This window comes from Chelonia mydas, chromosome 3 (assembly GCF_015237465.2).
Source record: "Chelonia mydas isolate rCheMyd1 chromosome 3, rCheMyd1.pri.v2, whole genome shotgun sequence".
Taxonomy (NCBI): Eukaryota; Metazoa; Chordata; order Testudines; family Cheloniidae; genus Chelonia; species Chelonia mydas.
The window spans coordinates 178960850-178973850 of NC_057851.1; the positions used below are offsets into that span (position 1 = coordinate 178960850).

Below are 13001 nucleotides of genomic sequence, written 5' to 3' on the forward strand. Positions count from 1 at the left end.
TGCTTTCAGAAGTCTTAAAAGAGCTACACTCCAATGTATCCAAACAGAACCCAAAACACCAAAAAAGAAAATCAACCTTCTGCTGGTGGCATCTGACTTAGATGATGAAAGTGAACATGCATTGGTCTGCACTGTTCTGGATCATTATCGAACAGAACCCGTCATCAGCATGGACGCATGTCTTCTGGAATGGTGGTCAAATGAGGAGACATGAATCTTTAGTGCATCTGGCACATAAATATCTTGCAACACTGGCTACAACAATGCCATGTGAACGCCTGTTCTCACTTTCAGGTGACATTGTAAATAAGAAGTGGGCAGCATTATCTCCTGCAAATGTAAACAAATATTTTTGTCTTACTGATTGCCTGATCAGGAAGTAGGACTAAGTGGACTTCTAGGCTCTAAAGTTTGACATTGTTTTGTTTCTGAGTGCAGGGTTTTTTTGTACGTAATTCTACATTTGTAAGTTCGACTTTCATGATAAAGAGATTGCACTAAAGTACTTGTATTAGGTGAACTGAAAAATACTGTTTCTTTTGTTTATCATTTTTACAGTGCATATATTTGTGATCAAAAATAAATATAAAGTGAGCACTGTACACTTTGTATTCTGTGTTGTAACTGAAATCAATATATTTGAAAATGTAGAACACATCGAAAAATATTTAAATGGTATTCTATTGTTTAAAAGTGCGATTAATCATGATGAATGTTTTTAATCGCTTGAGAGTTCTAGCTATTAACATAATTTTATATGGCAATATAAAAGCTTAACTCTATTTTGACATTTGTTGTCTGGTAACGTATTACTGATGAGAGCAAAAGTTTATGAGACCTGCTCATTTGAAGATTACATCTGACCACAATTTTTGTAACAAGTAACGAGATAAATATGCTAAATTAACTGTCTTGTGTTTAGTTGCAGAAGTGTTGCAAATTGAAAAGGTAAATCTCTTGAAAATCTGCTATAAGGGAAAAATCTGGAAAGGCGAATTCCCCAAACTTACTCAAGTCTCAACTGCTAAAATTATTTCAACTGTCCCTGGGATCCAGATAACTGTCTCACTGATACCCAATGTTCTATTCAATCTGTTCAAAATTCCAATCTGATAATTTTATATTATGAGGCTGGGGTGCTGGGTACCTTATTACATCATAAGAGAAGTTTGTTGTGGAACAATTATTAAAAGGCCCGAAAATAGAGGTATCCCTCAAAATGCAACACAAGGAAAATTAATACAATTTTTTTTTGGTAATGATCTGCAAACATAATGTTGGATTTTGAGTAAAAGCCCTTTGAAAACCCATGTTTAAAGAAGATAAAGAAAATACTGACATTTTGAGGGTGTGGCACTTTTTAGAATAATATACACAACACAGTGGATTACGACACCGAAACATAAACATGAGGAACTGCTAAATGTACGAGGCCTTGCTGGCATAAGTGTCGTTTTCCCAGTTTTTTCTCCACTTGTAGAGATTTGCTTAAAATTATGTTATTGCTCACAGAACAAAAGTAATATGTTGTACTGGTAGATGTTAGGTAGAACATAAACAAACTTGAAAGGGTAAGAAGCCCACTCTACTGGGAAAACCCAGAAGCAGGGTGAGACAGAAACAGAATAACAAACAGCAAATGTGTAAATTGTAGCTTGGACATGCATATTGTACAGGTTATCTAAAACAAATACTACATGTACTTAATGCTGATTGAAGAAAGGTTCATAAATATGTAATGAGGAAATAAATAAATAAAAATTAAAAAAGACGCTAGATACTATTTTCTTTTACTAGTTGAGAAACTGAAAGAACGGGACTGATGGACCAGGCTGGAGATAAGAGGCGGCAATGACCATCACGAAGTACCGGAGAACTTTCCAGTGCCCCAGAATGCAGTAACTTGAGCCTGCTGTAGTATTTTGAGATCACATATGAGCACCTTCCAATGGCTGCAGAGAGAATGCAACCAAGTTCAACAGGATGCTGGAGGGAAGAGCAATTGATGGTAAATGAAGAGTGAGGGAAGGGGAGAGTTTGAAAAGCCCACTCCCCAGCTACCAGAGGGTGTGTGTGAGGGAATTAAAAAAAGAGAGTCCCAAGTCTCAAACTACTTACTATTTGAAGTAAGGAAGGAATGAAGGAATCTGCAAGAGCACCCTGTGAAGGAGCAGGCTATAAGGGCTAAAAAGCAGATGCAAGAGACACAAGAGGGGGAACCACCATAGGTGCACCAGACAGAAACTGTTCAAGGAAACCAGCCAATGGAGAAGAGGGTAAAGAAATCTGAACTTGTAGAGCCATTACCCCTCTTAGGGCCTGGAGCCTGCAGAACTTGTGCAGGGTCCACAGGGAGGGGGAGGTTTAATACTGGAGTACAATCTCTTTATCATGAAAGTTGAACTTACAAATGTAGAATTATGAACAAAAAATAATTGCATTAAAAAGTAAAACAATGTAAAACTTTAGAGCCTACAAGTCCACTCAGTCCTACCTCTTGTTCAGCCAATCGCTAAGACGAACAAGTTTGTTTACATTTATGGGAGATAATGCTGCCTGCTTCTTATTTACAATGTCACCTGAAAGTGACAACAGCCATTCGCATGGCACTTTTGTAGCCGGTGTTGCAAGGCATTTACGTGCCAGATATGCTAAACATTTGTATGCCCCTTCATGCTTTAGCCACCATGCCAGAGGACATGCTTCCATGCTGATGATGCTCGTTTAAAAAATGTGTTAATTAAATTTGTGACTTAAGTCCTTGAGGGAGAATTGCATGTCTCCTGCTCTGTTTTACCTGCACTCTGCCATATATTTCATGCTATAGCAGTCTCCGATGATGACCCAGAACGTTTGTTTTAAGAATGCTTTCACTGCAGATTTGTCAAAATGCAAAGAAGGTACCAATATGAGATTTCTAAAAATAGCTACAGCACTCGACCCAAGGTTTAAGAATCTGAAGTGCCTTCCAAAATTTGAGAGGGACGAGGTGTGGAGCATGCTTTCAAAAGTCTTAAAAGAGCAACATTCCAATGCAGAGACTACAGAACCCGAACCACAAACAAAGAAAATCAACCTTCTGCTGATAGCATCTGACTTAGATGATGAAAATGAACATGCGTCGGTCTGCACTGCTTTGGATCGTTATCAAGCAGAACCCATCATCAGCGTGGACGCATGTCCTCTGAAATGGTGGTCAAAGCATGAAGGGACATCTGAATCTTTAGTGCATCTGGCACGTAAATACCTTGCAACACCATGCCATACAAACGCCTGTTCTCACTTTCAGGTGACACTATAAACAAGGAGCGGGCAGCATTATCTCCTGCACATGTAGCACACTTGTTCGTCTGAGCGATTGGCTGAACAAGTAGTAGGACGGATGGAGAGGACTTGTAGGCTCTAAAGTTTGATGTTTTATTTTTGAATGCAAGTATTTTTTGTGCATAATTCTACATTTGTAACTTCAACTTTCATGATAAAGAGATTTTACTATAGTATTTGTATTAAGTTAATTGAAAAATACTATTTCTTTTATTTTTACAGTGCAAATATTTATAACAAAAAATAAATATAAAGTGAACACTGAGTACTTTGAATTCTGTGTTGAAATTGAAATCAATATATCAGAAAATGTGGAAACCATCCAAAAATATATAAATAAATGGTATTCTATTATTGTTTGATAATTTATTATTAATTTTTTTAATCGTGATTTTTTTTTTTTTATCGCTTGACAGCCCTAGTCAAGAGCTACACTCCATGCTTCCAGGAAAGAGGCATGAAAAAAGACTGAAGGGCTGGGGGTGGACTCAGCCTATTAAGTCTTTTGAGTCAGGCACTTAGGCTTTCATTATGATTTGTCTCCGTACTTCCGGGTAGTTGGTGCTGTAACATCAGCTGTTCTGTTCTTCCAGCAAGAGAGGAGCAAAGTGAGATGCTCAACAAAATTCAATTTAAGAATATACTTGGTGACTTCTTCAGTATCTATGAAACCGGGAGCTTTTTAAAACTAGATTCTTTATATTGGTTCATATTTATTAAGTTCATCACGATAAATATCTTAACATCTCTAAATATCAGGAGATATGCTGTGTTTTATGTATCTTTTCTAAGACTGGAAACTGAAGTTAATGTTGAAAAAGTAACAGTACAACAAAGAAAAAAAGAAAACATTATAGTTTTACAAACACAGACATCAGAAATCCAAGAAATTCTAGGTTAAGGTTAAATTCAAAACAAAATAACCTTCAACAAATCCAATGTTGTGAAGTATGGAAATTCCTAGTTAAAGTACTACGAACAACCTAACTTTGCCCCTTGCTTCCCTACACAAACATACATACACAGCTCAACCACCTAGCTCAACACAGCCCACACTTAGTTCAACCATTATTCAGCAAAAAAGTTTGTACTGATGCTGAAAATAGAGCTGGCTGAAACCTTTACAGAGTTCCTGAGCTGTGCAGAAACAGCCATGATAGATATTCCACACTTTAGTTAGTCACTAGTGAACAAGTCCAAAACAAAACCACCCAGTTCTCTCTAAATTAGTTCTATGCACTAAATCATATCAAGGACTCTTAAGTCAAACAAGTTTCTAGGCCAAGCTGTTCTGAAAATATAATGTGACAAAGATATGCCATTAACTTTCTGAAAATTATTGTAACATCTATTTTAAGTTCCACACGTGTCAGATTCACTGCAACAGTTTCATCAAAATTCCACTTTGGCTAAAGACCACAGATGCAAAATCTTAAATACAAAGAACTTTTTTTTTTTGAGAGAGAGAGAGAGAGAAAGAGATTGTAGCAAAGGGGGCAAAATCAGATTCAGAATGGAAAGCCTGCTTTAGTCTTAATTATGAAAAGACTAATCTCTCTCTCTCTCACACACACACACACACAAAACACTTTAGCACATGTGAGTAATGCATCCATCCCAAACTCATGCTGATAAAACCTGACATACCACACCTTTTATAGTCTATTTGATCATATTATACATGCACATATTGATGGTTACCTTTTTGCTAAGTCTTTGGTTTTCTTTTTCCATTTTTAGAATCTTTGAATTACTGCCTTCTACAGAACCCATTGTATTTTGTAGCTCTTCCACCATCTTCACCAAACTCTGGTTTTCCATTTCCAGCTTAAGCAATCTACTTGATGTCAATTCATTCACTTCATAGCCAAGTGACTTTCGTGGCACTGTAAGATTTAAAAGAAATGGAGCTTACTTATCATTAACTGAAGAACTTTGAGGTGAGCCTGTACATTTTTAGACTTCTGGGATAAAAAGGCCTGCACTACGATCCTCCAAAATCTTCTAGTCAGCATTGTTTGTTGGGGCCACTCACACATCTCTCTCCCCCACCTAAGAACAACTATGAAATTGTGGATGAAGGAGGACTGAAAAAAAATGATTACTAACCTTTCTGTAACTGTTGTTCTTCAAGATGTGTTCCTCATGTCCATTCCACTTTAGGTGTGCACGTGCCACATGCACAGTTGCTGAAGATTTTCCCCTCAGTGGTATCTGTCAGGCCGGCCAGCTCCTCTCAGTTCTTTCTTGCTGGCTAACTCTGACCAAGGGGCAGAAGGGTGAATTGTGGAATGGACATGAGCAACACATCTCAAAGAACAACAGTTACAGAAAGGTCAGTAACTGTTTTTTCTTTGAGTGTTTGCTCATGTCCATCCCATGTTAGGTGACACCCAAGCAGTACCTTAGGAGATGGGCTCGGAGTTCCTAGACATGTGGATTGCAAGACTGCTCTATCAAACCTGACATCATCTGTAGCCTTCCGGGTAATGGTGTAGTGGTATGAAAAAGTATGCACCGATGATCAAGTCACTGCTCTACAAATATCCTAGATTGGGACCTAGGCCAGAAACGCTGCTGAGGACACTTGAGCTCTTGTCGAGTGGGTGGTCAAGAGAGCAGGAGGCAGGGCACACACCTCCTCACAGAATGTGCGAATGCAGGAAGTGATCCATGATGAAAATCTTTGGACCAAAATTGGCAGGCTTTTCGTCGTCTGCTACTGTCACAAAGAGCTGCGTAGACTTGCAGAACGGTTTGGTCCTTTCTATATAGAAAGCGATGGCCTGCCTAACATCCAGCATGTGGAAACGCTGCTCCTCCCTATTCGTGAGCAGTTTTGGGAAGAATACTTGCAAGAAGACAGTAATGAGGCTATGGAACTGCGAAACCATCTTCGGGAGGAATGCGGGGTGGGGAAGTTGTACCTTGTCCTTAAAGAACACTGTATAAGGGGGTTCTGATGTAAGGACCCTGATATCTCAGACTCTCCTGGCCAAGGTAATTGCTACCAGGAAGGTGACCTTCCAGAAGACGTACAAAAAGGGGCATGATGCCAGCGGCTCAAAGAGAGGGCCTGAGAGTCTTAACAGGACCAGGTTCAGGTCCCATGGTGGAACGGGTTCACGAATCTGAGGGTATAGTCCCTCTAAGCCCTTGAGGAAGTGAACAGACATTTTGTGAGAAAAAAACGACCTTCCATCCACCAAAGGGTGGAAGGTGGAAATGGCCACTAGGTGTACGTTAATCAATGAAATGGCTAGGCCCTGCTGTTTCAGATGAAGCAGATATTCCAGCATAGACTGGAAAGGTGACCTACCAGGTGAGAGGCCTCACTGGGACGACCACATGGAGAAACGCTTCTACTTTGAGAAGTGGCAAGGTAAATCGCTCTAGTAGATGGTTTTCTACTACATAGCAATACCTGGTGGACTTGCTCCACTGCATTTAACCATGGAGCTTCTGCGCGGTCAGGTGGAGGGCCTTGAGGTTTGGGTGGAGAATCAGCGGTGATTTTGCCAGATCAGGTATGAGGGGGACGAAATGGCATCGGGGTCACGATAGGTCCAATAACGTGCCAAAACCAGTGCTGGTGTGGCCATGCTAGGACTATAAGAATAAAAAATGGTTACTTTTTGTAACTGTTGTTCTTCAAGATGTGTTGTTCATGTCCATTCCATTGTAGATGTGTGTGCTTGCCACATGCACTGGTGGTGGAAGTTTTTCACGCAGTGTTAGCCATAGGGGACCAACTCTGGTGCCCTCTGGAATGGTGCCCGTATGCCCCAGTATAACGGGCACCACCTGCTGTCCCCTCCCTCAGTTCCTTCTTGCCGGAACTCCAACACAGGGGAAGGAGGGTGGGTCCTGGAATGGACATGAGCAACACATCTTGCAGAACAACTGTTACAAAAGGTAACCATCTTTTCTTCTTCAAGTGCTTGCTCATGTCCATTCCATTGTAAGTGACTCCCAAAGCAGTACCATGGGAGGCAAGTAGGAGTTCATGGACATGTTGATTGCAACACAGCTCTGCCAAATCCAGTGTCATCTCTGGCTTGGTGAGTGATGGCATAATGCGTTGTGAATGTGTGTACCGAAGACCACGTCCTGGCCCTGCAGATGTCCTGGATAGGGACGTGCACCAGGAAGGCAGCTGAAGACGAGTGAGTCCAGTGGAATTAGCCTTCATTATTGGTGGGGGCACAGCCTGCACCAACTTGTAACAAGTATGGATGCTATTTATGATCCGATTCCAAATCCTCTGAGGACACCAGAAAAACCTTCATCCTGTTAGCTACTGCGATAAAGAGCTTGGTCGACATGTGGAAGGGCTTGGTGCACTCCAGGTAGAATGCCAGGGTGCGCTTGACATCTAGAGTGTGCAGCCACCTCTCCTCATTGATTGTGTGAGGCTTTGGACCGAACACTGGGAGGAAGATATAAAATCACAGAAGATTAGGGCTGGAAGAGACCTCAGGAGGTCATCTAGTCCAACCCCCTGCTGAAAGCAGGACCAACACCAACTAAATCATCCCAGCCAAGGCTTTGTCAAGCCAGGCCTTAAAAACTGCTAATGATAGAGATTCCACCACCTCCCTAGGTAACTCATTCCAGTGCTTCACCACCCTCCTAGTGAAATAGCTTTTTCTAATATCCAACCTAGACCTCCCCCACTGCAACTTGAGACCATTACTCCTTGTTCTGCCATCTGAGAACAGCCGAGCTTCATCCTCTTTGAAACCCCCCTTTAGGTAGTTGAAGGCTGCTATCAAATCCCCAGTCACTCATCTCTTTTGCAGACTAAATAAGCCCTGTTCCCTCAGCCTTTCCTCGTAAGTCATGTGCCCCAGCCCCCTAATCATTGTCACTGCCCTCCGCTGGACTCTCTCCAATTTGTCCACATCCTTTCTGTAGTGAGGGACCCAAAATTGGATGCAATACTTCAGATCTGGCCTTACCAGTGCCAAAGTGAGGGGAAAAATCACTTCCCTCGATCTGCTGGCAATTCTCCTACTAACGCAGCTCAATATGCCGTTAGCCTTCTTGGCGACAAGGGCACACTGTTGACTCATATCCAGCTTCTCGTCCACTGTAATCCCCAGGTCCTTTTCTGCAGAACGCCACTTAGCCAGCCTGTAGCAGTGCATGGGATTCTTCTGTCCTCAGTGAAGGACTCTGCATTTGTTCTTGTTGAACCTCATCAGATTTCTTTTGGCCCAATCCTCTAATTTGTCTAGGTCACTCTGGACCCTATTCCTACCCTCCAGCATATCTACCTCTCCCTCCAGCTTAGTGTCAACTGCAAACTTGCTGAGGGTGCAATCCATCCCATCATCCAAATCATTAATGAATATGTTGAACAAAACCAGCCCCAGGAGTGACCCCTGGGACACTCTGTTTGATACCAGCAGCCAACTATAAATCAAGCAGTTGATCACTGCCCACCGAGCCCAACGATCTAGCCAGTTTTCTATCCACCGTATAGTCCATTCATCCAATCCATACTTCTTTAACTTGCTGGCAGGAATACTGTGGGAGACAGTATCCAAAGCTTTGCTAAAGTCAAGGTATATCACATCTACTGCTTTCCCGATATCCACAGAGCCAGTTATCTCATCATAGAAGGCAATCCAGTTGGTCATGCATGACTTGCCCTGTCAAGGGTTCTTTCCCCACTCTGAACTCTAGAGTACAGATGTGGGGACCTGCATGAAAGACCCCCTAAGCTTATTCTTACCAGCTTAGGTTAAAACTTCTCCAAGGCACAGATTTCTTTCTTGCCTTGGGAACCAGCTTAGGTTAAAAACCTGATACGCTGCCACCACCAAGCGATTTAAACAAAGAACAGGGAAAGAGACCACTTGGAGATGTCTTCCCCCAAAATATCCCCCCAAGCCCTACACCCCCTTTCCTGGGGAAGCCTTGATAATAATATCCTCACCAATTGGTACAAGTGAACACAGACCCAAACCCTTGGATCTTAAGAACAATGAAAAATCAATCAGGTTCTTAAAAGAAGAATTTTATTTAAAGAAAAGGTAAACGAATCACCTCTGTAAAATCAGGATGGTAAATACTTTACAGGGTAATCAGACTCAAAACATAGAGAAACCCTCTAGGCAAAATCTTAAGTTACAAAAAGACATAAAAACAGGAATACACATTCCCTCCAGCACAGCGAATTTCACAAGCCAAAAAAAACAAAAGAAAATCTAACGCATTTTCTAGCTAGATTACTTACTAACTTTACAGGAGTTGGAAGGCTTGCATCCTTGATCTGTTCCCCGCAAAGGTATCACACAGACAGACAGACAAAAAACTCCCCCCCCCTTCCAGATTTGAAAGTATCTTGTCCCCTTATTGCTCATTTTGGGTCAGGTGCCAGCGAGGTTACCTTAGCTTCTTAACCCTTTACAGGTGACAGGATTTTGCCTCTGGCCAGGAGGGATTTTATAGCACTGTGTACAGAAAGGTGGTTACCCTTCCCTTTATATTTATGACACTTGCCCTTGGTGAATCCATGATGACTGTTCCTGATCACCGTCCTCTCCTCCAAGTGCTTCAAAATGGATTCCTTGAGGACCTGCTCCATTATTTTTCCAGGGACTGAGGTGAAGTTGACCAGTCTGTAGTTCCCCAGATTCTCCTCCTTCCCTTTTAAAAAACGGGCACTATATTTGCCATATATAAGATATTCTGACAGGTTTCAGAGTAGCAGCCGTGTTAGTCTGTATGTGCAAAAAGAAAAGGAGTACTTGTGGCACCTTAGAGACTAACAAATTTATCTGAGCATAAGCTTTCGTGAGCTACAGCTCCCTTCATCGGATGCATTCAGTGGAAAATACAGTGAGGAGATTTATATACACACAGAACATGAAAAAATGGGTGTTATCATACACACTGTAAGGAGAGTGATCACTTAGGATGAGCTATTACCAGCAGGAGAGCGGGGGAGGGGGGAGGGATCTTTTGTAGTGATAATCAAGGTGGGCCATTTCCAGCAGTTAACAGGAACGTCTGAGGAACAGTGGGGTGTGTGTGTGGGGGAAATAAACATGGGGAAATAGTTTTACTTTGTGTAATGACCCATCTACTCCCAGTCTCTATTCAAGCCTAAGTTAATTGTATCCAGTTTGCAAATTAATTCCAATTCAGCAGTCTATCATTGGAGTCTGTTTTTGAAGTCTTTTTGTTGTAATATTGAGACTTTTAGGTCTGTAATCGAGTGACCAGAGAGACTGAAGTGTTCTCCAACTGGTTTATGAATGTTATAATTCTTAACATCTGATTTATGTCCTATTATTCTTTTACGTAGAGACTGTCCAGTTTGACCAATGTACATGGCAGAGGGGCATTGCTGGCACATGATGGCATATATCACATTGGTAGATATGCAGGTGAACGAGCCTCGATATCACTACAACAAGTTTTCTTCTCCCCCCCCACCCCCGCTCTCCTGCTGGTAATAGCTCATCTTAAGTGATCACTCTCCTTACAGTGTGTATAACACCACCCATTTTTTCATGTTCTGTGTGTATATAAATCTCTGTGTACAAAATGTATTTTCCACTGAATGCATCCGACGAAGTGAGCTGTAGCTCATGAAAGCTTATGATCAAATAAATTGGTTAGTCTCTAAGGTGCCACAAGTACTCCTTTTCTTTATAAGTTATTCTGGTTGACATGGAAGTGCGACACCACCTTTGGTAGCAAGACTGGATGGGGCCGCAGTTGGACCTTGTCCTTGTAAAATCCTGTGTACGGGGACTCTGAAGTGAGGGCTTTAATTTCAGAGACACATCTCGCCGAGGTAATAGCTACAACAAGTGGGAAATGGAACAAGAAGCCATAGGCTCAAAGGGTGGATCCGTGAGCCTGGAGAGGACCAGGTTGAGGTCCCAATGGGGAACCGGGTCCCGAACCAGTTGAAAGAGTCTTTTAAGGCCCTTCAAGAAGCTGATCGACGTCTCATGCGAGAAGACCAATCTACCTTGGGTACGAGGATGGAAGGCCGATATGGCAGCCAGGTGCACCTTGATCGAAGAGAAGGTGAGACCCTGGTGCTTTAAGTGAAGCAGGTAATCCAGGATGAACTGCAGAGACAACTGGGTTGGGGAGATATTCCACTCCAATGCCCAGCAGAAGGAACACTTCCACTTTGCCAGGTAAGTTGCTCTGGTGGAGGGCTTTCTGCTCTCCAAGAGAACCTGCTGTACCTGACTAGAACAGAATTGTTCCTCTGGATTCAGCCACGCAGCATCCAAGCTGTGAGGTGGAGAGAGGTGAGGTTCGGGTGCAGAAGTTGACCGTGATCCTGCAAGAGTAGGTCCGGGTGGCTGGCAAGTTGCCATGGGGCTGCAACAGCCAGGTCCATGAGCATGCCGAACCAATGCTGGTGAAGCCATGCTCAGGCAATCATAATGACCCATGCCTTGTCCCTCTTGATTTTTGAGAGGACTGCTGATGAGCGGAATTGGTGGGCAGGCGTACATCAGGTCCCTGAGCAAGACAGGAGAAAGGCATCGGATAGTGAGCCTCTGCCGAGACCTTGGAGAGCACAAAACTGATGATAGTTTCTGTTCTGTCTGGTACAGGTCCACTTGGGGAGCACACCACTTCTGGAAGAGTATTCTGACAACCTCCAAGCGAAGGGACCACTCGTAGTGAGAGAAGAAGGACCTGCTGAGGTGATCCATCACCGTGTTCCGGATGTTGGGGAGGTGCGAGGCTTCCAGGTAGATTGCATGCTGGATGCAGAACTCCCAGCACAGAGCTGATGATCAAGCTTCCCCCTCCTGTTGACATAGAACACTGAGGCCGTGTTGTCCGTCTTTCACCACCCAGCCGGAGGGTTGGAGAAGGAAGACACTTCAAACCAGGCAGATGGCTCTGAGCTCCCTGATGTTTATATGCAATGTGAGCTCCTTTTGAGACCATAACCCTTGAGTCCGCAGTGTACCGAGATGCGTTCCCCAACCAAGGTTGGATGCATCTGAAATCAGGGAGACCATGGGTTGCGGGCTTGTGAACGGCACACCTTCCAACACCAGAATTAGGTCAGACCACCACTGAAGAGAGGTAAGCACCCATGGAGGGATCGTGATGACCTTGTCTAGGTGATGTCTGTCCAGGGAGTAGATCGACACCAGCCACATCTGGAGGGGATGCAGCCTGAGTCTTGCATGTCGGACTACGTACGTGCATGCTGCCATGTGCCCCAATAGTGTGAGACAGACCCTGGCAGTGGTGAGCAGATGGGCAGTGATGCTGGCAATCAGATCTGACTTTGCCCTGAACGTGGCCTCTGGCAGGAATGCTCTGTCTCAGAGAGAGTCAAGTACCACTCCGATAAACTCCATCCATTGGACCTGGATCAACATTGATTTTTGTTTATCAACAGGCCCAGAGCTTAACAAATGGCTTGCAACATCTCGACGCTGTGCTGGACCTGGACCGGCTGTTGATGAGTCAGTCATCAAGGTACTGGTAAATCTGGATATCCCGACATCTGAGGTAGGCCACCACCACTGACATGTATTTCGTAAACACCATTTTTGCTGTTGGTAGGCCAAAAGGGAGCACTGCAAATTGGCATTGGGTGGTCCCAACTACGAAATGTAGGAACAGTCTGTGTCAGTGAAATATTGATATGTGAAAGTGAGCATCTTTCAGAT

At 43.1% G+C, this 13001-nt stretch overlaps 1 protein-coding gene across 10 annotated transcripts in view; it reads right to left on the reverse strand.

Annotated features, from left to right (window-relative positions):
* The window catches only part of CCDC88A (coiled-coil domain containing 88A), a 357211-nt gene that overhangs the window by 91155 nt on the left and 253055 nt on the right, over positions 1-13001 (reverse strand). For 9 of the 10 annotated variants that reach the window (XM_007070064.4, XM_043543868.1, XM_007070062.4 and 6 more), the window contains exon 13: positions 5026-5210. The exons of the other annotated variant lie outside the window; for it this stretch is intronic. In XM_007070064.4, the coding sequence (XP_007070126.2) occupies positions 5026-5210 (185 nt within the window). The remainder of the gene's footprint in view (positions 1-5025; positions 5211-13001) is intronic. 10 annotated transcript variants of the gene reach the window in all.